General features: G+C 30.9%; 2 protein-coding genes across 2 annotated transcripts; both read right to left on the bottom strand.

Moving 5' to 3' along the window:
- Positions 1-1,461: 1,461 nt before the first annotated feature.
- Positions 1,462-13,861, bottom strand: LOC110020860 (5'-adenylylsulfate reductase-like 5). Its single transcript, XM_020719128.1, has 4 exons — positions 13,577-13,861; positions 2,834-3,015; positions 2,591-2,715; positions 1,462-2,213 (listed from the first exon to the last, which is right to left on the bottom strand). The coding sequence occupies exons 1-4, from the start codon at positions 13,754-13,756 to the stop codon at positions 1,789-1,791; spliced, it is 912 nt and encodes a 303-aa protein (XP_020574787.1). The 5' UTR covers positions 13,757-13,861; the 3' UTR covers positions 1,462-1,788.
- Positions 13,862-18,923: 5,062 nt separating this feature from the next.
- Positions 18,924-23,487, bottom strand: LOC110020719 (putative F-box protein At1g67623). Its single transcript, XM_020718911.1, has 4 exons — positions 23,455-23,487; positions 19,697-19,848; positions 19,435-19,594; positions 18,924-19,322 (listed from the first exon to the last, which is right to left on the bottom strand). Exons 2-4 carry the CDS (start codon positions 19,834-19,836, stop codon positions 18,924-18,926), a joined length of 699 nt encoding a protein of 232 aa, XP_020574570.1. The 5' UTR covers positions 19,837-19,848; positions 23,455-23,487.
- Positions 23,488-23,769: the final 282 nt, after the last annotated feature.

Raw genomic sequence — 23,769 nt, forward strand, 5'->3', positions numbered from 1 at the left:
AAATAAAAAGAGGAAGTTTGATAACTCGGATGGATTTTATGTAAAAGAAATTGCATGAATTAATTTTAATATTTCGTGCAGAAACATTCAATATGATGAATGAAGAATGATGAAGCCAAGCAGAAAATTTTATAATAAAGCGAGTAAAGATGATGACAAATGAATTTGTGCATTATTGAATATGGATTAGGAAAGAAAAATAATTTGAAAGAAATTATTTTTGTGGCTTTTCTGGCTTGGGAAAGTTGACTTAGTTGTTAATATAATAATTGAATTAAATAAGCACCTTTGGCTGAAAGCAGTCAGATAAGCAGAACTATATATCTATTGTCTTGCTGATATTGGTGATTTAATTAACAATCTTTTTAAACTAAACATGGTAAATAATTGGCAGCATGTGACTAACTGGAGAAGAAAATCAAAGCGAGCTGTAGGACCAACATGAGAGCTGCAGAAAAAAAAGACTTAATGGTGAACCAAACATGATAAAGTCTCTTACTTTGTTTTTAAGAAAAGTGAACAGAAAAGTTGGGTTGCAGATACCACCGAGAACCAAAAGCAGCAGTTCAAACATCCAGCCCCACCAAATCCGAAAATAAGGGGATGTTTGGGATTACTATTGTTCTTTATTTTCTATTTTTTATTTGTATTTTTGCTTTGTTTATTCTTTGATTTAGAACAAAACATGTTTGACATATTTGATTAAGATATGATTGTTTTTAAAAATACTCAAAACACCTTAAAAATGTATTGAGTCTTTAAGAAAACATGTTAATTTCTTTTCAGAAAAAACAAATAAAAAATAAAAAACAAACTAAACAAACAATTTTTAAACGCACAGGAAAAAGTTATAAAAAAAAAAAAAAATGATCCCAAACAAGCCCTAAATCTCAATACAATCTCAATACGACCACAAAAAGCAACAGTACTTACCTCAAAGTGTGTCTCTTCATCCCTCCAACTTCAACAGGCGAATAAGAAAATCCTGGTTCCAAGCTACAGCGGCCTTTTCTTTTTCCTAAGCCACACTGAGATTTACTTATTCACATGGTTAGCTAACATTTCATTCATATGATTATAAGCAAACCAATCACAACAGAGCAAATAGTTCACATCTATTGGAAGACTTAAAAATTTTATTTTTGTAACAAACAGCACAGCACAGTGAACAAAATAAGAGCATAACTCTCGATTACATTTTACCGTTCATCAATAACACAAGGAGAAAAATGTCAAAATGATTGACTCTTTGCAAGGAGCCATTTTACTCGAGTTTATAAAAGAGCTAATTTAGTTCCCAGACTCTTTTAATGGGGGTAGAATAGACCGTTATAAGAGCTATTTCTGCCCATATTAAAAGAATATGGGGACTAATCAACACTTTTATATACTATGGTAATAAATAGTCAAGAGACTATTTTGAAACTATACTCAAACCGCAAGCATCAGATCAGTCGGCTGAAGAAATTAAAAAACCTTTGAAAACAGCCCTAGTGAACATGATGATTCTTCACGAACTCAAATTCAGATATAAGACAGCATAAACGACCATGCATAACACTTATGTGTATGCAAGAATATTAATATACATTGAGACCAGATACTCCAAATTTACATGCTATGATCCCCTCATTTGTGTCCAAGCTCATAATACATGAAGTTCCAAAACAAATAGAGTCATCATGAAGAAGGTTGAACAAAAAAGCATTAAAACTGATCTACATACTGCTGAAGCGTTTTTGGTTATTTGTTATTGTAGACATGGAGTTCAGATGTCAAAGTTAAATATCAAGAATCTGAAAGCGCTAGCCTTGGAGAAGATGATTCACCGAGAGATACAGAAGCAAGAGAAGATGCCCATACCCGAGCACTCTTCGCTCCTTTATGAAAATTTCCCGTTTTGCTCGAGAGATTGAGTTTCCTCAATATCTTCTTCGCATCAATTACTTGTAGAACACGCCCCAGAAGCTGATTCAATCCACTAATGATGCCCAAATTCGCATGGAGGCGGGTGTACAGAGCCCACGAAGATTTGATTTGGGAGATAAGCTTGGGGAAGAAATAAGTGAATGCCCTCAGGATGACAAAAAGTAGAGAAAATGCTAGATAAGGTTCACTGTTTAGGAATTCCTTAGTTGTTCCCATCCATGGTTGGAGAGCACCAGTATTTTCCTTGGCCTGGTCCATAGAAAAATATGCAACAGGTTCTTCACCTGTGAAAAAGCAGCAAAATCAAATCAATGAGAAGCCAAATTTATAAAAGGAGTGATCCGAAGATCCATAGAGTCCCGGTATTTTAAAATGTGCTATATTAAGGTTGGAACCTATAGGAAATAACAGCTGAATGACAGAGCAAAAAAACAGTACAACTCCTGGTTGTGTCAGGTTCATCATAGTTTGATGTAAAAAATCGTCTAGAAATATTAAAATTAACGAGAAAAAAGGTTGTATCTCAAGTATGTAAACAGCATGAGATTACAGATCCTCTTACAATTATATGTACTCCCTGATAATAAGATCAGAAACACAGCACTGTGCCTAAAAATTTAGAAATAGATGAGAAATTTAAGATTTTTTAAAATAAACTCACCTGTAATTTCTCGGTAGAAATTTACCAAGGAATCAAGATCTTTCAATCCATGATACCTTATCTTTCCTCTTCTGCTGGCCAACACAAAGGCGGGAAAACTGTGGATCCCATATCTTGAGAAAAGGCTGAAAAAGAGCCAACAATGAAAGATAAAACTTTGTAAATATGAAATATTTGTCGATGAAGGAAAGGAAATACATTATTCACAAGAAATGAAGCAAACATCACTTGTCCTAACGATACCTGGGCATTGCAGAATATTGTTCAAGTGCTAAATGCGTAATTTGAGGAAACATGGAGCTGAGCGTATCAAATGTGGATCTAAAATTTTGAGAGAATGGACACCGAGATGCATAGAAAAAAACTGAATAATAGGCTCCATTCGGAGCATGAGCCAACACTTTATCAAGAATGTCACCGTTAACCTGCCAAATTGAGGTGTAAAACATGCTCAAAAGACAGCTTTCCTCAATATGAACATGTAGCAATACGTTTTTCTTTAGTTCATTGCGTGCTAAATTTTAGGGCAGGCTAATTTTAACTAGACAAAAACTTCCGCATAAAGAAGGTAACCATTATGAATCATGAAATAATAATTTATTACATAGAGCATGCAAAACTTTCAATAAGCACTACATACAGAATTAAATATTCACATGTGCATGTCAAATTACAAAATTTCTCACAAAGAAAAAAAAAATCATCAATTAATTATTAAATAGCTTTTAAAAAAGGCAAAACAGCTAAATCATGGCATAGGTTACGATATATTTTAGAAAATAGGGTTTAAGAGTACTTTTTTCTTTTTAACTGCTTCTTCCATCAATATATTTATACTCTTAATCTACCTCAAGCCATCATTTCAGAAATTATAATACAACTAAACAAATAGAATGGCGATTCAAGAAAAATCAGATCAAGGGTCTGAACTCAACGGAGATCTTGAATCACATGGGAACCTAATAATTCATATGAGAATCCACAAATGAAATGAGAAAAAAAAATCTAAAACTTATAGCAAAGTTTACACTGCATGGAAATCAAGCCGTTTGAATCAAATAGATGCTTGAGATAAAAAAAGCTCTAATGACAATAGTACGAATATGTAATTTTTTTAAACGATAAGTGAAAACTCTCAAGAAAAAACAGCCCTCCTCACGCAAGTAAGTGTTATCTTGAGGTCAATCTAATGTGAAATATATCATTGCAAAATGATCACAAAAGCACTATAATGAGGTGTTTAGTCTGAAGTTTTACCACAAAAATCCTTATTTTATCCTATGATTTCCTATATCAGTTTTCTTCCAAAAGAAATGTATGAAGATTTTGCTTCAATATCTAAATTATCACATCAACAATTTAATTTATGAGCATTCTTACTGCTATATTTATTCTTCTTATGTTTACATATTACTATATTAGTGTGTACATGCTTGCACTAGAAAGGAAATTTAAGATGAAGCAATTTTCAATTTTCACTTCTGGTAGCTATAGTGACTAATCAAGTAAAAAAGTTTTGTTACAAAATAAGGAAGAAAAAGATAAGTTAGCAACAAGAGTCAAATTTGCTCAATTAATTACTGAGATATTCTCAATTTATGAGATGACACACATAGCAATCAAGGTCATTTTGAGGAATAAGACCTAAATTCAAAAATTAGGTAAAGGAATAAGTGTTATATAAACTTCAAAATATGAAATCAGACATACTGTATTAACATTCTAATACCTTAACACATTAAAAAGTACCATATCAACATTTTAACGAAGTAAAAGATTCACAAATTGCGCAAAGTAAAAAGAAAAAAACACGTTAGCATACTAACATTAAATCATGAAATAAGATGTACTATACAAACATTAAAATACATAAGTTAAGATATCAAAATACATTATAATATAACAATCAAAATAGATTTACAATAAATCTTTCTCTACCCTTATACTATCCTCTACTTAAGTATGAATATAAAAAATCATCAATATTAGAATTATTAAATTAAAAAATCACTATTAATATCAGCAACAAAATGGTCCTTATTAAAATTATCAACAAAACAGTTGCTTTCTCTCAAGCCTTATCCTTAGTTGTATCTATATTTTCTTATTTCTCATCACCTTTAGGGTTTGTTTGGGGCAACTGCAGCTTATTGAATAATCTGCTGATAAGCTCATTAAAAGTAATCTGCTGATAAGCTAGGTGCAGTGGCTATTATAATTTTTTTTTTGGAAAAGCCAGAACGTAGCCAGAAAGCTGTCACCGCACCTAGGTGCAGTGTGAAAATGTTGTTTTCAGCGTTTTGAAAATGCATAAGCTGCCAAAATGCAGATTACCCAAACAGGTCTGATGTGTTTTCAAAACGCCACTGCACCAAATAAGCTGCCCCAAACGAGCCTTTAATCTCAATCAAATTCCTCTTTCGATATAAATAATAGTCAATAAAAATATTAATCAAATTTTAAAAGAATGGCTATTTTGATTGTTAGAATTTCAACTCCATAAATTTTAATATATACTTTTTCTTTTTATTTTATTTTTATTTAGTGTATGCGACTTGAGATTTGATAAGAGAGGTATATAAATATAATTCTTTAATTTTTGTAAAAAAATATAGATAGCCTCAACATATTTAGGTGAGACCTCATTATGATCTTCTATAAAAAAGATTGAGGAGGTGCATCTCATATGTGCAATTTCAAATTGGGGGTTAGCATGCAAATGCCAAGAAGCAAAGATAGAAGCAATTGGTCGAACCAGCACTAGTAGAGGAAAGGGATGTAAATAAGTCAAGCCAAGCTCGAGTCATATGAACTCGATCTCATCTTGTCTATCAAAAACTTTGTTTGAACTCAAGCTCAAATATGAGCTTGAACTTATTTAGTCCATTTATTCTCAAACTCGATCTCAAATTGAGAGGAATTCGCGACAGAAGTTCACCATAGAAAGTATTGACAAGACCTACAACTCAACAATAAGAGAAAGCATAACAGGAGCTCGTTGGAGAATGATCAATGAGACTTGAACAAAAAAGAGGAAGTTGCAGCAGAAGCTAGCTGGAAAAAAGATTAACAAGACGAGCAGCTAGAGTCAAAAGAAGAGGAAGTCGTGGCAAGAATTTGTTGGTGAGCAACTTCCTAGAGAGTTATGATAGCTAGGAAGTTAGGATTAGCCTAAAAAGAAGAAAAGGGGTATTCTGATTTAAATATTTATTCTAATTGAGCTGACTAGCAAGCCAAGGAGCCAAGCTAGCTACAGCTTGAGCTCAACCTCATATAATATGAACTATAATTTCAGCTCAAACTCAATCTCGCAAATTGATAAGTTCGAGTTGCGAGCTTTTTAGTGAATTGAGTTTGAGCCAGCTCGCACATACCTAATTAGAGGGAATTTCATATAACTTCATATGGCCTACAAAATTAGTGCTCCGTAACTTTTTTATAAGATTTGCTAAATTAACAAAATACTCTATTACACTTTGATGTGAGGTGTAAGAAGAAAAGGAAAGGAAGGATATTTTTTCATTTTGAAAGGGAGTATAAAAAAGAAAATAATTTATCTAATTCTTTATTAGGATTAGGAATTGAAAGAAAGACATGGAAACATGACATTATACAAAAATTAATATATATATATATATATATATATATATCATTGTAAGAAAATGTCTTTCTTTTTTTATTTTATTTTTTGCAATCTTCTCTTTTGAATTCTAACTCTAGATTAGAGTGTTAAAACTATTTATGTACTCTTTGCATGTACCCACCATTGCTTGGTATTCACATGTCAAATGAAACATTAAAAAAAAAGAAAAAGAATAATAATAATAATAATAATAATAATAAAAGAATAGTTGATGCAATAAAATTAGCCCCCAAAAAACCAATTTCCCATAAAACAAATAAGAGTTAAATTTGAATATAAAGTAATTAAAATGGACTAATTTTCAAGATTTTTTTTAAAACCAGGTTTAGTTATGGCCAAATTATATTATATTGTATCTTTAATTTATTTTAGTATGTCTATAGTTATCTTCTTTAGATAATATTAAGTTCAAATTTAAACGTTTAGTAGGATCAAATTTAATTATGGATAAGTAGACTAGAATTCAAAATATTATGTCTTATATTTGTAACCCAATTCTATAAATAGGGAACATGGCTTATATTTAAAAATTAATAAATGAAAGCAATTGTGATTCTATTTGAGTGATCTCTTTTGATCCAAATTGAGTATGCAAACTAACACGAGCGCAAGTATCTTGCACAACAGCGGGAGAGAGTCGGCTTTGGGGCTATTCGATTCAAAGTTCTTGAGAACTAGAAGACCCTTTTTTCCTTAGATTTGTCTCCAAATTAGAGTGGATCACACTCCTAATTGCTCTCTCATTATATATTTGTATTTTTTGCTTCTCTAGGATTAGTTTTTCATGTGTTTGTATCAGGATAGCCGCCAACATCTTTTCTTCCCTTCAAGAGATGTATCCTAGTATTCCAAATGGTGCGACGACTATATCATGACCTGTAGATGGTGTTTATCCTTCCCCCAACCACTCAGCACTGTCATAATCAACCTTCATTGCTGCAGCCTTCCAGACAGCTTCCCGTGGTTGTCTTCCCTATAGTTCTCCGCCTCAATGTATCCATCCTCCCTCTCACCATGTTGCCACCTCGCGCCCTCCCGCTTCTCACTTGTTGTCGCCATCCAGAACCATCACTCCTCCCATTCCCCTTGTTATCGACACCCCATATCGGCCGCACCCTTGCTACAGCTGATCCGGACCGGCCCCATCGTTGTTGCCATCATGTTGGACAGCCCTCCCGCATCGATCCCTGTTGCTTGCAGCCAGGACCATTGTAAACCACTGTCTTGCTATTTTCTGTTTGCTAACTGGCTCATCCAACCACTCTGCTACCTTCAAAGCCTTTGCCGACCACACCAACACCCATAAATCCTCCCCGCATACTCAAAATTTCAGTCAATGACAAACTCATTGTTGAATTTACATTTTATTCCATTCATCAACCACCTAATCTTGATCACCTTGCTCGTAATGCCACACTCTATGTATATAACTATTCTCGCAACTTGGGCCTCTCTCGATTATCACCCTAACAACTTTCAATAGCAAATCTTTTATTGCACCATACTCGGTACCATAGCCTTAAATAAGGACGAACATCATTTATGATTTCTAACATATCTCTTCACAACCATCTCCTCTCCACAACCCAATATATTAACATATATAAATCACAACATATTATAAAGATCATATTTATCTTTCCCTTAAAAACGTATGTGTCTGTGGAAGCCAATCTTATTATTATGAATGCAAAGATAAACTTCAATTGAAACTAATATACATAATTTCTACGAATGTGCATTGAAGCAAGTACATTTAATTCATATAAACATGTAAATAATGATATTTTTCATCATCACCCTTCCTCATAAATGTAAATACTCAAGTTTGAGAATGATGTTAACTAGTAGTAGGTTCGATAGAATGTTTCCTATAAATTTTGCTGATGCATCAAAACCTGCACTTGACCTTCTTCAACTTCTTGAGAGGATTACTGCTCCAGTTCACTATCTGCTACCTCAGAAGACGAACTCTTTTGATTATATTACAATTTGCCTTAGTTACCATGATCATCAAAAAAGTTATCATGGCCATCAAAAAGCACAAATTCAAGTTCATCCAGAACTCCAAAAACCAACAAGACCTGAATATATTAATGAGTTTCAGAACAGTTAAAATTGAAATCACTGTAACTATTTAAACCACGGGAACATACAGCTATGATACAAATCACCATGAACAATATTGACCAATTTGCCTCTTTAATCACCTTTAGTCAAATAACTTCCAACAAGCTTTTCAATTAAACAAAGCTTAACAATATCAAAGTTCATAAAAGGAAGGTATTATTCATTCCTACGCAACCAATTAAAAGGCATATAGCTTAATATTAATATCAAAACAATCTAGCAAGACAGAAAACATGTCAACAACTACCATATTAATAAATTCTTTAAATATTAATATTTATGACTCAAAGATTATTATTGATTAAGAATGCCAAACTCTGTGCTTCTACATATATCCATGCAATAGTAGCATGATAAGGCAATAATCAATGAGAAATTACATTCTTAGATCACCTCAAAATCCTGAAAAAATCTCCACAAAGCCCAACATTAATCTCATAGCTTTAATTTGGATCTAATCATCCAAAGCAAATCGTCTATAAAATTAATCTCAAAGCCCAAAACTACTATATTCATCCATTACGAGTGGGAGTGAAATGATCCATCCAAACGTTCTTTAAAAGAAAAGTGCCCCAACAAACAAACCTCCGATCAACCAAAGGACCAGAATATCCGTAACTAAAAAGCATTCATGTCTTGCACGGATCTTGGAGATGAAGTGTTTGCCTCGTATATTTTTTAGTTTGTCAAAAGGTACCATATTTACCATCATCCAAACAACCATAAATGTAAGTCATAAAAGCCAAAAACCCATTGAAAAAAATACTTCCGATATCTTATTTTCTTCAAACTTTCTTGCTAACTTGAGCAACGGAGTGTCTTACATAGGGAATATTCTTAAAAAAAAACTCAACTTTTGCTTTAGTTAAATTACATACCCAAAAAAAGTCAAGCAAAGTCAAATCATTTCCAACATATAGATTATGATTGTTTGCAGGAAGGCTTCCTTTCAAATTGAACGACTATTTTATGGCTAATCAAAGTGTATGCATGAAATAGAAGGTATCTCTCCTTCACCAAAAAGAATGAAACACTTAAAGAATCAAGCACTACGAAGCCAAGCATTAGTCCCTTCATAGCTTCGCAAGTAAAAAAAAAATGCACACGCCTTAGTCCTTGCAGAGGCAATTATGCTCCTTTAGAAGATCGTGTATGACCAATGGAAGAGGCACAACTTTAAATGTTATGCCATCTAAAAAAATTATTACATTGCAAGTTTCATACAACATTTTTTCCTTTAATTTGATGAGCATTGAAAATCGTTGTTCCTCAAATGCCCATGAGGCCTTAAGGAGAAACTTCTTAAGAGAATTTCACTCAAAACCATTTTACTCTCCCTTAATGTAGAACTCATTTTTGAACATATACATAACTTGGTCATTGCATTGAAGCCAAAATTATCATAGATGAGGTGATCAAGGCACACTATTAATAATTCTTCCAATTTGCGGATTAAAGGAAGAACTAATAAGAGTTGCCAAATCAAAGCTCTCGGCACAAAAAAAAGGATATCTAATACATAACAGCTGTACTCCTTCAAGATATCATCAACAATAGCAATAACAATAACAAAAAAATTACATCCTTAATAAGAATACGAGCCTCTTAGCATGTCCCATACTAACAACCCATTCATCATTCAGAACTATAAACTTCTCATGTAGCCCGACATGCTTAGAACAAATACAAGAAACCAATACCATCCCTTGTGGTTGCAAGAATTATGGAAAGACAAAAATCACCTAAAGAGGAGATTAAAAAGCTTATATGCAAGAACACTTCATTTAATTCCTTAAGAATGCACGCATGAATACCAATATGCCATCTGAGGGGAGGGGATTACGACCTGCTTCAATAAAGGAAGAAAATGCCAAAATGGTGGGCAAAATAGAAACTATTGCAAATTATACAAGGAAAGTGCTATTTTAAATCTCCACGATGAAATATCTCCATTATCTACCATTCACTTCATCAAAATTACCAATCCTCCATTCAAACTATAAATATCCCCCATGATTCATTGCATTACTTAAAGAAATGCTCAATTGAGCCATTTATACGCTTTCTTTCAAATTTGATTACCTTGAGTATCGGAGTGTCATTCTAGAGAAACACTCCTTGGACAAGACTCGTATTTTTTTTGGTTGTATGTGAAAGCATTGAGTGCTCGCTTTAAATAGCATAACCAAAATAACTTTATAGACTAGAGATCATTTACACAATGCAATAATATTGAACTAAATATACATCAAAATTTGCATAAACAAAATTCCATACCACATGCTAGCTCCATAAGTATAAACATAAAAAAATCAATCCCTAAATATTACTTAAAAATGCAATAATTTCTTTGACAAACAGAAAATCTTAAAAAAAATTACAAGCTCCGCGTTGATCTTGAGACATACAATCTATAAATCCATGCATGATTACTAAAGTAAGATAAAATAACATGATAAAAACCATATCGCATCTTATTAGATAGAAATTACAATCTTAAATATGCCAACACCATATTAAAATGCTCTCAATAACAAGAAACAATATTCTTTTCTTCCTTTAGATGGTACGGTAATAAGAAAGATGGTATCACCAGCGGAGGATAAAATAAAATAAAGATTAAAATTTTTTACCAAACAGCAAAAAGCATAAAGTTAAATACGTATCTGCATTAGTCTAACTACATAAGCACAATGACAAATTAAAGTTCGAGAGTTAAAAGGGAGCTCAAAATAATTCAATTAATACAAGACATTACAAATGGAGATCCCTAAATGAATAAGAATCATAAACCCGTGGAGAGATAAAGAACAGTTTACAGATAAGAATGAAAGCTTTGAGAATAAATAAATGAAAAGAGATGAATAAAATGGTTATTCCATCACAAAAGTATAAAAAAAATGCCATTGATGGTACAACAACATGGTATTAAAACCATAGTAGTAGTATGACAGACTTTATGGATGATTAATGGTCATCAACTGAGGTCGAGACAGCTTTTTCTGAGAAGAAGTAAGCACAACTTGATATTCTTCATGAGCTTTCTAAATTTTCTAACCTGCTAACAAGTAGCTTTGATGTCATGGTGGCATTAGGACCTTACCTAGGTGAATTAGAACTTATGTGCGTTCGTAGAAAGTAATATATCAAAATCTGTAACCATTTTTTTATCAAAAAAGGTAATCAAATAGAAAGTCTGGACAAAAGTACAAAAAAAAAAAAGGAGAAACGTTAAGAGGCCACATAGTCTGCTATCATCTTCCACATAATGATAATATATTATTAGAAGATAGTTTTTTTATTCACCAGCATCTTTAAATAAGAAATTTCATTTCAACTTAGCTGAAACATAGACATCACCCAAATATAGTGAAATCTAATGCCAAATAATTTGAATGTTAAAAAAAAACATATCATTTGGCAAATAACATTGAACCAAGCACATAATATTTGACATGCATAGATATAATAACTAAAAGTTCGAAATTTGGCATATGAATTAGCTAACTTTGCTAATTGCAGTCATAAAATTCAAAAAATTAAATCGACCACACTACTTTCAAACCAAGCTAAATCAAACCCAAACATTAATTTGGTGAGTTCGGTTCTTATTTGGCCAAATGAACAAAACTAAAACTAATTTTAACAATGTTCTAACAAATTTTAGCATAAATAACATATATGAATAAGAATACCAAGTACTCTTTGTTAAAATTTATATTAATTGATATGTCACCAACAAATTTTGTCATTTAGCATGAATCTTGAGGCAATTAGCTCGAACCTCGAAATATTTTTTGAGCAAAGAATATTCAAAATCAAATTAAAAATCATTCGGAACTCTGATTTTAACAAACCTACAGTCAAATTAACTGCATCGACAAGACAAACCTAAAGACATCAAAATTGACTCAATCCAAGTCAAATCAAGCCCAAATTACTTTTAAAAGCTTTGGGTGGCTAATTGGAATTTCAAACGAATTTAAATCCAGCAAGCTTATATTGGATCAAGCGTCTCGATGAGACGAATCCAATCAGCCTAATATCACTCAATTCTGATATTTTTAAGGAACTCAAATGTCCACTGGATGCCGTTCGATAAAGGGAATCCCCTCGTATTGTCCGATGGAATGGTTCAAATTTTTTCCTTGTTGGCATGCATAATTAATAATATCCATGTTAATTTTTATGCTGCCTTACTAACTTAATATTTGAAAAGAATAAACAATAGATTTTTACCTTCATCAATTTGTAAAAACTAAAACCAAATCAATAACAAAAAACAAAAAAAAGTCAATTTTATAATCAATAACCAAACCCATACTCATAAAAACTAAACAAAACCAACTAAATAAAATAAGTTCAGTTCAGTTTTTAAGTTTCATACAAACAATGCACACCCCTGCTAATAACATGATAGCCTCAACCTTAAAAAAAATGAAAGAAAGGATCAAAAGGTTATTTGACTAATTCATTAACATGTGCTATTTAAGGAATAGCAATCTAGATATCACCCAAAATATGCACATCTAAACAGTAATTTATCATAAAAATAAACATATCACATAAATTTGATAAATATCACTGAACCAAACAAAAAACATTTTTCAAACAAATACTAAAATCTTGATAACGTTGAAATAATGATAAAACTGAATCAAATAGCTCCTAAAACTCGAAAAAGCTAAAGAAGAAAAGCTATTTACCCAATCTAACCTCCACATGAAAATGAAGAGTGACCGTTAAAACTAAAACGCTGCTCAAAAACCTAAAAACCAATGAAAGGACGCTCCTATTTACAACTAAACCCGCAGCAATGAATTTCTCAAATAGAATACATAAAGCATCACAAAATTAGCATAAGACACACAATTTTACAATCCCTTCCCCAAAATCACCCTTCAAAACAAATATATCATAAAATTAAGCAACAGCCCCAAAATTAACAGAAAGCATCAGCTCCCCGCAAACAAAAACCCAAACCTCGATCAAAAGTAAAAAAAAACATAATAAAAATCCAATTTACCCGATACCTCTCCTGAGAATAATCACAAGCTACCAGAGATAAACCAGTACAAATTCACCCACTAACAATGCAAACACGAACAAAACAATTAATTACAATACTCTAACCAAACACGTTTCAAAAAAACCCTAGAAAACACAACGCACAACCAAAAAGCTCAAATGAAAGAAAACTCAAGAGATCATACCTCCTCGGCAAAAGAACGCTCGATCCCAAGAGGACACTGCGGCGATCTCAGAGCTTCCACTAGTCCGGCGACCTCCGATCGAGGGCAGGTCAGCGGCTCCGCGCAAGATCCGCGACAGAGTAACGAAGCTAGAAAGGAGAAGGGGAGCAGAAACAAGAGGAGACGGGCAGATCCCGACATTGACGGATTGAAGATCGCTTCAACGGTATATGGGGGAAGAATCGAACAGATGATTTCTCCGTTTTCCCTCCTCTCTCTCCCTCCCTTCCTCTTATACTTAGCCGGTGTTTGGATTCAACTTAAATAGATTTGTATTCAAGTACAATACATTTAGTAAATCTAAGTTTGAGGGAGCTTTGGATTTAAGATTAAATTTTTAGATCTTTGATTAAATTTAAGTTAAATTTCTTTCTTAAATCTACTTATTATCAAGTTACCAAACATCGCCTCGATAAACTCAACTTCGAGCCCGCTTCTTCTCACTTCGAGCCAGTTTGAACTCTATTATTATCGATTCACGAGTCAATTTCGATCTGAACTCAATTTTAATCTAGTCGACCCTAACTTGACTCAAAATTCACTTGTTAACAGTGCTACTTATAGGTGTGCACAAATACATATTAATTAGCATAATTCATGAATTGAGTAAATTGTTTAAATAGTTTATGGTTATTAACATTGGATCGCTTTAGCCCCGGAGTCCAAAGAAGTATTAAAATAATATTTGATTTTTTTTCAAATTGAGCCTTAATATAATTTTATGAGAAATATTTCAACCTTGATTTAAAGAACCTGAACATTATTTGGACACTTAGGGTCCGTTTGGGGCAGCTTATAAGTGCGGGCAGCGTTTTGATCAAAACGCCGCCGTACCGTTTGGTTCACGCGTTTCGCCAGCTTATCCGAAACTGTGTTTGGATTTTTACACTAAACGCAGACCTCGGGTCGACCCTTGCGGTCAGCCTGCGGGCCGCGTTTCAGGATAAGCAGCTTATCCTGAAACTCACAAGCTGCATCAAACGGACCCTTATATAAATTATCAGAGTATGTCAGTCTCATGTAAATATTGGGGGACTATTTCGACACTTTTACATTATTAATTTATAGTGTTGAGTTTATTTAATTATAATTTTCATGAAAGTTATCTTTAATATCTAAATCTAATGAAAATAATATCACATTAAATTTTAAATATTTTTAATTATTAATTTAATATTAGTATTTTATTCTGTATTTAATTTATAAAAATCGATAAAATATGAAAATGGTATATTATTTCATGTATTTATTACTCATGACATTAAAAAATAAATAAAATTTCGCCATCTCAGTATTGCAAACCAGACCCTTAAATTCTGGCTGTGTAGGGGGGGGCTTGTTTGGTAGCAAGCCGGATTTAAGGTAAAACGACATCTTAAAGACTGCAAGATTAGTTGATATATTACTAGTAACTCAGCTTCATTAAACTTCATTTATGAACATTTTTATAGATACTCGATTACTAAATGAAAAGGCTCGAACTGTTTGTTGTTTGGTTCGTTTGTATTCGTGAACAATATCATTTCAAGCTCTTGAACAAGTTCGTGAATAAGCTCAATTACAATTGGTTTATAGCATTATCATTTAAATGTTTGTTTTTTTTGTTAAACAAGTTACTTGTTAATAAGTTCGATAAGTCTCTATATGAGTCACACTCGAACATAATTGTTGAATCCTTTTAGGATGTAGAGTCTCGCATCATTCGTGAGTACGTACAACCCGATAGAGATCTTGGCACCCACATGTGGAATTAGGACGAAAGAATTGTACTGTGAGCAATGGTATGGCATTCATTTCTTGCATATGGATGGAAAGACACTCATCTCTTGTGTCTGGATTGAAAGTTTGAGGCACGAGTATGTGGTAATGTTTTAATAGAAAAATTGAAAATTGTCCAAATTAATCATGATGACGATTGTGTTATTATTAAAAGAAGATTGACATGTGACCTTGCGAGTCATGATGATCGTATGCAGTGGATGTTCCCTGCTAGTAGGCCGAATCACATATGTAGAAAGGATGAATTCAACCACTTTTGATAGGTTGGCTTGGTTTAGCTACTTCGACAGGTTCAGCTTGTATATACAAGGATAACACAAACTCGAGCTTGAACATAATTTTAAAAGCTCGAACCGTGCTCAACTTAGTTTAAATAGTGCAAATAGATGCAATTTACTTATAGAAGTTTAAATATTTATTGTAATATGCTAATCAAATAGATATTGTTGATATTTAAATATATTATAGTTTTATGCATGATGGACTAATACTTGAGGTAGTAATTAGGCAAATGAATTTCTTCATAGGCTTAAAATATTTAATGCTTTTGCATGTCAATAATAATTATTTTTTAATGAAAAATAAATCATTTTTTCATGTTTTAACTATAAAAATTAACATTTTCAAAATCAACCCGACGTTGAACCAAAAGGAGAAGGTCATGATTTGATGATTTAACTATGGTTAAATTGGGAGTAGTACATGGTGAGAAAATAACATTAAAAGTATTTAATAAGATTTAAATGATATAATAATGACACAATAATGATAGTTTTGTCAACTCAATATACAACATTTAAAATTAATACACTTCCCTCTTGATAATATTTTAAATTTAACTCTCCTCTATTTTTAATTTGATTTTTTTTTCTTAATAACAAGTTGATCAAACTATAAAAAAAAAAAAAAAATTGATAAATGATTGATAAATGATAAAATTGTGATAAATGATAAAATTGGAAAGTTATAAAATATTAGAGTGGTTCGCTGATTCAATTAGCGGTTTTAGCTGCATCTTATTAATAAACTGCTGAAAATATTTTGTTGTTCAAAAAACTGTCGTTGCTATTACAAATTTTTCATTTTTTTTTCAAAAAATCAGATCGTAGCAAGAAAGCTGCCACTGCATCTAGCAGGGAATGGTGTGAAAATGCTAATTTCAGTGGTTTCAAAAAATGCAGCCTTTTGAATAATTTCCCAAAACACAGTTTACCCAAACGGTCCTGTGTGCATTTTCAAAATGCACCGCACCAAATAAACTGCCCTAAACGAGGTGCGAAAATAATTTTGAACTTGGATCAAACTCACAGGAGGATCGTTTAGTCCAGTTTTTAAAATCTTGATTTAAATAGCTTAACAATTTTACCTAATTATTAACATTCAACATGAGCTTCAATGATGTAATGTTCTATTGCATGTAAATGAGGCATTACTATTTTATTGATGAACATTTTTTTATGGTAAAGATATGCAAAATTTGATTACTTGATGAAATTTTATTTGTTTAGGGATGAAAAGTTTTGATGGTGATTTTTTATTTATTTTACATGTAGATGATATGTGTTTTATCTTATTTTCTTCCTAAATATACAACATTTTTGGAAGATTTACAAACATACCAATCTTTCTTTTGTATTCATATATTTAACACAAATTTCAATTTTTACATATATATCATTTTATCTATGTATGAAAAAATTCATTTAACGTCTTAAACGTTAACATAATCATATTTTTTTTGTAGAGCCTTGGTCGGTATTAAGTCGAAAAGTAAAGTTTGAAAGTTATATATGTAAATACATATATCGATTGGGTGATATGTATGTAAATGGTGCAACATTTTCTTATAATACACAATTTCTTATATTCTAGCTTGCCTTGTTTGAAAATACGTAGGAAACACAATCACATGTTGTAGCCACTGCAACACGCCTTCTCCCAACGCAACGATAAGAATCGCTCGCACTATGAGGGTGTAACGGTGGGTTTAGACTATCCCGATGGTCTACCCGCAAAGTGAGCGGGACAATCACGTATTTCACATTCATAAGGATGAACGAGACGTGTATATCAACCATACTCATGACGAGTAGGAATATATATTAGAAGATTTCAGTTTGACAGGAAATGCCTAACTGCCAGACCATCATCTCACCCATCAATCACAACTGTTTGGGGGGCCTAAATCTACAAAAATGCCTTGTGGTGGGGACCACTATTTTTAAAATCTTCCCGCATTTAAGTCAGAGCAAAGCTTAATCTCCACACGTGTCAAATTTTGAGCGTGTCATGTGCCAATGGTAGCTGACCCTAAAAACCTTTTTAACCTAACTTATAATAAATATATGTAGACAGACATATTTATATTTTAATTATTTAGTGAAATGGACCTTACATGCAATCAAAAACTGCAACAACTTATAGTGGGGCCCGCTCCCGATGTCCCACTCTATTAAACCACATTATTACAACTCAATATCATATGTGATGTGTCATTTTTATCATATGACATCATTGCATTTAAATAATAATAATAATAATAATAATAATAAAATAAATAAATAAATAAATAAATAAAATGATTTAAATGCATCCCACTCAATTCATGCATATTTACATGACGAACACCTATTAGTTTATCATACATGCCACGCCTATATTGGGTGGTACATTAGTTGTGATATAAAAGATTTAGGTGATATAAATATAAAAATATAATATTTTAAGTGTTAGATATGTGGAAAATATAAGAATTGTGTGGTGTGCATGTAAATGTCCCTAAATAATGATACCAAAAAGGAGAGAGTTATGGCAGCTTGGGCTGTAAACAAGCCGAGCCTGGGCGAGCACAGGCTGGGCTCGGGGTTCGGCTCGTTCGAAATTAATAATAATAATTTTTGAATTCTCTGGACATCGGTATGTAATCTATTTTTTTTAAAAATTAATAATAGAATTTATTTATTATTAAAAGTTAATAATTATGAAATATATTTAAATTAAACTCATCATATTATAAATGAATTATATTGCATAAAATTATTATTGAAGGAAATAATGAATATCAAATTCAAATTAATGAGATGAATTATTCAATCCTAATGTTTTATCAAAAATAATGAGTGTTGCATCTTATCACAACAAAATTAAACATGTAGGCATTGATAATTTCAAAAAAATTATAGATAATATTTTTGAAATTATAGATAATATTTTTGAAATTTATTGGATCAATTAATTCTTTCTTTAAAATTCATCACATGATTATTCCAACTTTTAATCAAACATATGCAAAGATCTAAGTTTTAATAACATGATACAAAGTAAAACTTCACATGATAAGTTGCATTAATATTATTTCAAGTTAGGCATGAAAAATAAAAATAAAAATAATAAAAATAGATAAAATAAAATTTTATTGCTTTAGGATCATAAACAACAAAGAATCAAATGAAAGCATATGATAATTTACTTTACAAAATAAAATAAATAAATAAAATAAACTTAATGAGACGACATCTTTAAGCTGAACCTAAGATATTGATAAATATCTCCTATTGACAAACATGTTATATTCATGCACCCATTCGCAAATATCACTGCAAAATATTCTTTTCACGTGGTTTTCACTTAACCATCTATTGTCACCTTCCAAAGATCGTTTTCCACATGACAAATTGTCGCAATGATTAACTGACAATGCAGACAATTTATCCCATTTCATTTTCATGAAAATATTTGATGTTTCTTCTCGACACTGATGTATTTTATTCGAGATCTCATTCAAAAGATAAACGCCATACCACCGAGTTGACTCTTCACGTAGCAACACTAAGCCCGCGATATATTTGGACAAAACATGCCCTCCACTTGAAGCTATTTGGAGATAATGTAATCCAACATCAACTCTTTCTCGAATCAACAACTCCTCCTACAATGTTTAGATATTTGTATTAATGGGCATTATTTTATAATATACAACTATAATATAAATGAATGTTGAAAATTGTATTATTAAAATTTAATAAATGATAATCGCTTACCAATCCAAGCCAAAAGAGAGCATCACTATTTTTGCAATCAGCACAACTCCGAATAAAGCTTAGATATCCTTGCTTATCCTGCCAACTCTTTTTCCAATCTTCAACGATCATGTATTTTCCTACTCTTTTCGATGAACATGCGACATGAAAATTCTTGCATCTGTAGAGAAATCAATATTATGATTAAATATATCATAGTTATTTGAAAGAAAAAATATAACAAAATAGTAAAAATGATAAGTTGATAATAAATAATACTTACATTTTTCGAAAATCTCTAATATCTTTGATAGGTGATGAAGATGTAGAAATAGTTTTTAGCAAAATTTCCTCCAAAAGGTCAGGTGGAAGCGAATAAATGGGAGTCTCACTTGTTGCTTTCTTGAAGTTCTTGTTTTTCATGCTTGGTCCAACCTGATTCGTTAAAATCTTGCTATTTTTAGAAAATGAAGATGAAAATTATAAGGTTAATGTTGAATAATTTTTGTGATAATTATAATGTAGAATGAAATTCTTGTTTTTCATCTGTTATTAGTGTGTCAAAAATCATATTTAATTAATGATCTAGTTGTCATGATATTCACCTTTCATTTATATTAAGATTACTAATTAATTACATATAACACATTAGATCATCCTTTAATAAAATTTAATAATTTTATATTATTTGTAAATATTATAGTCGGTGCATGATTATTTCCTTTTATATATTATATGTATATATAATTGATTAGTAGTATTTCGAGCCAAAACGATTCGTGTTCGGCTCGTTAACTTAGCGAACTAGCCGAACACGAGCTTCTTAACAAGCCGAACACGAGCAGTTCGCGAAGAACGAGCCGCTTTGACTGGAACGAGCCGTTTTGACTGACCTAATGGAGCGTGTCACAAAATTTGAAAGGATTTTGGTTGGCAAAATAAGGTTATGGATGTAACATCTATCCAGACCCATCTTTGACTAAAACTGATCTTGGCTTTTAGTGCTAAGAATATGTAAAAACATGTTCCACCAAAATCTTTGCAGAACATATTTTACACTTCAAATCCTATAATATTCATGATAACTATTGAAATAAAAGTGTGCATGGAACAATCATTGCAAATAGATTACATAGCTCTAAATAAACTTCAAATATAAATTTATACATATTGAAAACCTTTTATTTTAGTTATACACATATCTCATGCCTAAACTTGTATATTCACACACACAACACTCGAATCCTTAATATTACATTAAAAATACCAAATTTAAACTCTTTTTAAAACTAGTGAAATACATATTTTCATTATCGTTCTAAAGCCCCAAATTGCTATATATGTAAATATGAAACTTTAAATGTACTATAAATATTTTCATTGTAGGTCTAAACCCAGTCGATCTAATTGGTCCTATTGGTCTGAGGACATACAAGCTCAGCCAAATGGGCCATATAACAACCGAGAAATAAACTCATAAATATAAAATATCTAAAATGCACTATACAACCCCAATTAAATTAGAAGCAAAAATGTAGCATCCCCATATTATACAATCTGCAAAGTAAATAGGAAGATCATTTCATGAATAAGACACGACATATTACTGTTCATTAGTGTTCACTCCTCTGTATGTGTGTGTGTTTCCTTATGCTCTATTCTTTGGGTGTGATTCACCGACAAATCAGGATTCAAATATGTACAATGGTTTAAGGTTTAATAATATGATCTAAAGTCAAACTTATCATAATAAACTATATTAATGATATATCTTGTTAGGCATGACAAATATAAAAATTAATATAAATAGGAAAAAAAAATTTCATTACATTCAGGATCATAATCAACCAAAGATTCAAATGAAAATACATGATAGTTTACTTAAAAAGAAAAACTCATTCATGCATCTTGTTTAAGTTGACCTTTGATCTAGTGGTTTAGAGATCTACTTCTATCCTTGATGCTATAAATCTTAGCCCCTACTATATCATGTTGATGAATATCATATATTGACAAACATAATATATTCATGCCCCCGTTTACTAATATTACTGTAAAATCTTCTTTTCCACAAAGGGAGTAACAAAGAAAGAAAGAGAGAGAGAGGGAGAGGAGGAATTGTCCCGTCGAGGCGATGAGATGTTCCCAGGCTCTTGGACCCATTTTATTTTACTTAAAATACATTTTCTTGTAAAAGCCTTTTTACACGAACATACCCTCCTATATAGATCAAATTCAAATATTAATTAGCCGTTATGTTAATATAAATTCAAATATATAAAGTGGAGGCATGCAAAATAAGGTAGCGTAGAAAATAGTATATAAATTTGTGCAATTGGAGAAAATAAAATCGGCCAAGTAAAAAATAATAATTTATAAAATTTTGGATAGGTGTAGACTAATTTTTTTAAAAAAATTGAAATAACAATATAAAATATATTTATTTTAAAAAATTTAATTATTATGAAAATTTATTTTAATTAAATTTTAATGAGAGCTTGATTCAAAACATTAGCTTAAATTATCAACTTATTCATGTAAATTTTAAAGGATAAAAAATAGGATTAACATAATAAACACACTCATCATATTATAAAAAAATTATTTTCAAGAATTCAAAGATATTTATAACGTATAACTAATTAATAAAAAATTTATTTCTATTACCTTAAAATAAATTTAATATATTTATTATATTTTCTCATAAGAAATTCTAACAGCCAATTCTTGATTGATCAAAAAGTTTTTCTTCTATAAATAAATCCTTAATTTCTACATTAAAAAAAAAAATTGGTGTATTTAATTTCTAAATTGATGTATTAATGTATTAAAATATTTAAACCACAAAACTCAACACCAATTTAATATATTAAATAAAATTTTAATTATTTTGATGGCCATGATTATTTTAAGTGAATTTATTTTAGTGTTTTATTTATTTATTTAATATTTACCAAAATAAACGCATATAATATCTTCTCCTAAATATTACTATAAATACTCTAAAACATATTCAGCTCGAGCTCTAATAATATTTCGACAATATTTACTATATTTGGTATATATTTTTGTTATATTATATGTTGAATTAGTTGATATTTATGATATGTAATTTATCATCTATGTTTCAATTGGGAAAGGGATATCATTCATCAACTAAATTATATTTTATTTTTTGGGGTCTAAAATCTAATTATCAGAATGAACATAACAGTATATTTTAGCTAAAATTTCCTTAATATATATTATATCTATATTGAAATTCCTGAATGACATTTTCAATTTAAATTTATTCTTTTATTTAAATAAGAATTTAACATTGCAAAAATTCATATCCCAATTTAAAGCCAAATTATGATTAAAATAACGTTTTGATAAATAATATCATGATTATTTAATATTCCACACATATATACATAGATAGATAGATAGACATATATATGTATGTATGTAGGGGTGTAAACGAGCCGAACACGGGAGCTCGTGTTCGGCTCGTTTATATTTCGAGCTCAAAAAATGTGTTCATGTTCGCTCATTTGCTTAACGAGCCGAACTCGAGCTGTTCACGAACAAAGAGTCATTTTAACAACCCTAATCATGTAGCCATAAGACAATAAAGATTTAAGCAAGATTTAATAATTATTATTTATATTAAAACATCATTTGAATCTAATTTAATAATTTTTATTATATTTTCTTAATCAATATTTTAATTGGTTATAAATTCAATTAAATTTTTTTAAAATACTACTTTTTATATATATATATGGGTTTTTTTTCCTTTTTGAGTTTGTATAGGATATATATATATATATATATATATATATAAATATATATATATCCGCAATCAGCACATTTCTGTATGTATGTATGCATTCTCCAATCTTCCACCTCCATGTATTTTCCAATTATTTTTTATGAACATATTGCATGAAAATTCTTGCATCTATACACAATTAGCTTTATATTATATTTTAGTTAGATGAATAAAAAGAATTGGAACATTATTAAAAATTATAATTTTTATTAAATAATACTTACGTCCTTGGAAAATAATATTGAGTATCTCTGATAGGTGATGGAGATGCAGAAAGAGCGGCTACCAAAATTTTCTCCATAAGTTTCCATGTTTACTCATATTTGTGCAGCTGCAACTTATTAATAAGCTGTTGAAAAATAATTTATTGTTTAGAAAGTTCCAGTGACCACAGCTTTCTAGCTGCCACCACACCTAGCTAGGAATGAAGTGAAAACACTGATTTCAGTAATATGAAAATGCAGTTTTTTGAATAATTTGTCAAAACACAATTTACCCAAACGGGTATATTTTATATTTTGTTTTTTTTTCATTAATTA

Source organism: Phalaenopsis equestris, unplaced genomic scaffold (assembly GCF_001263595.1).
Source record: "Phalaenopsis equestris unplaced genomic scaffold, ASM126359v1 Scaffold000107, whole genome shotgun sequence".
Lineage (NCBI taxonomy): Eukaryota > Viridiplantae > Streptophyta > Magnoliopsida > Asparagales > Orchidaceae > Phalaenopsis > Phalaenopsis equestris.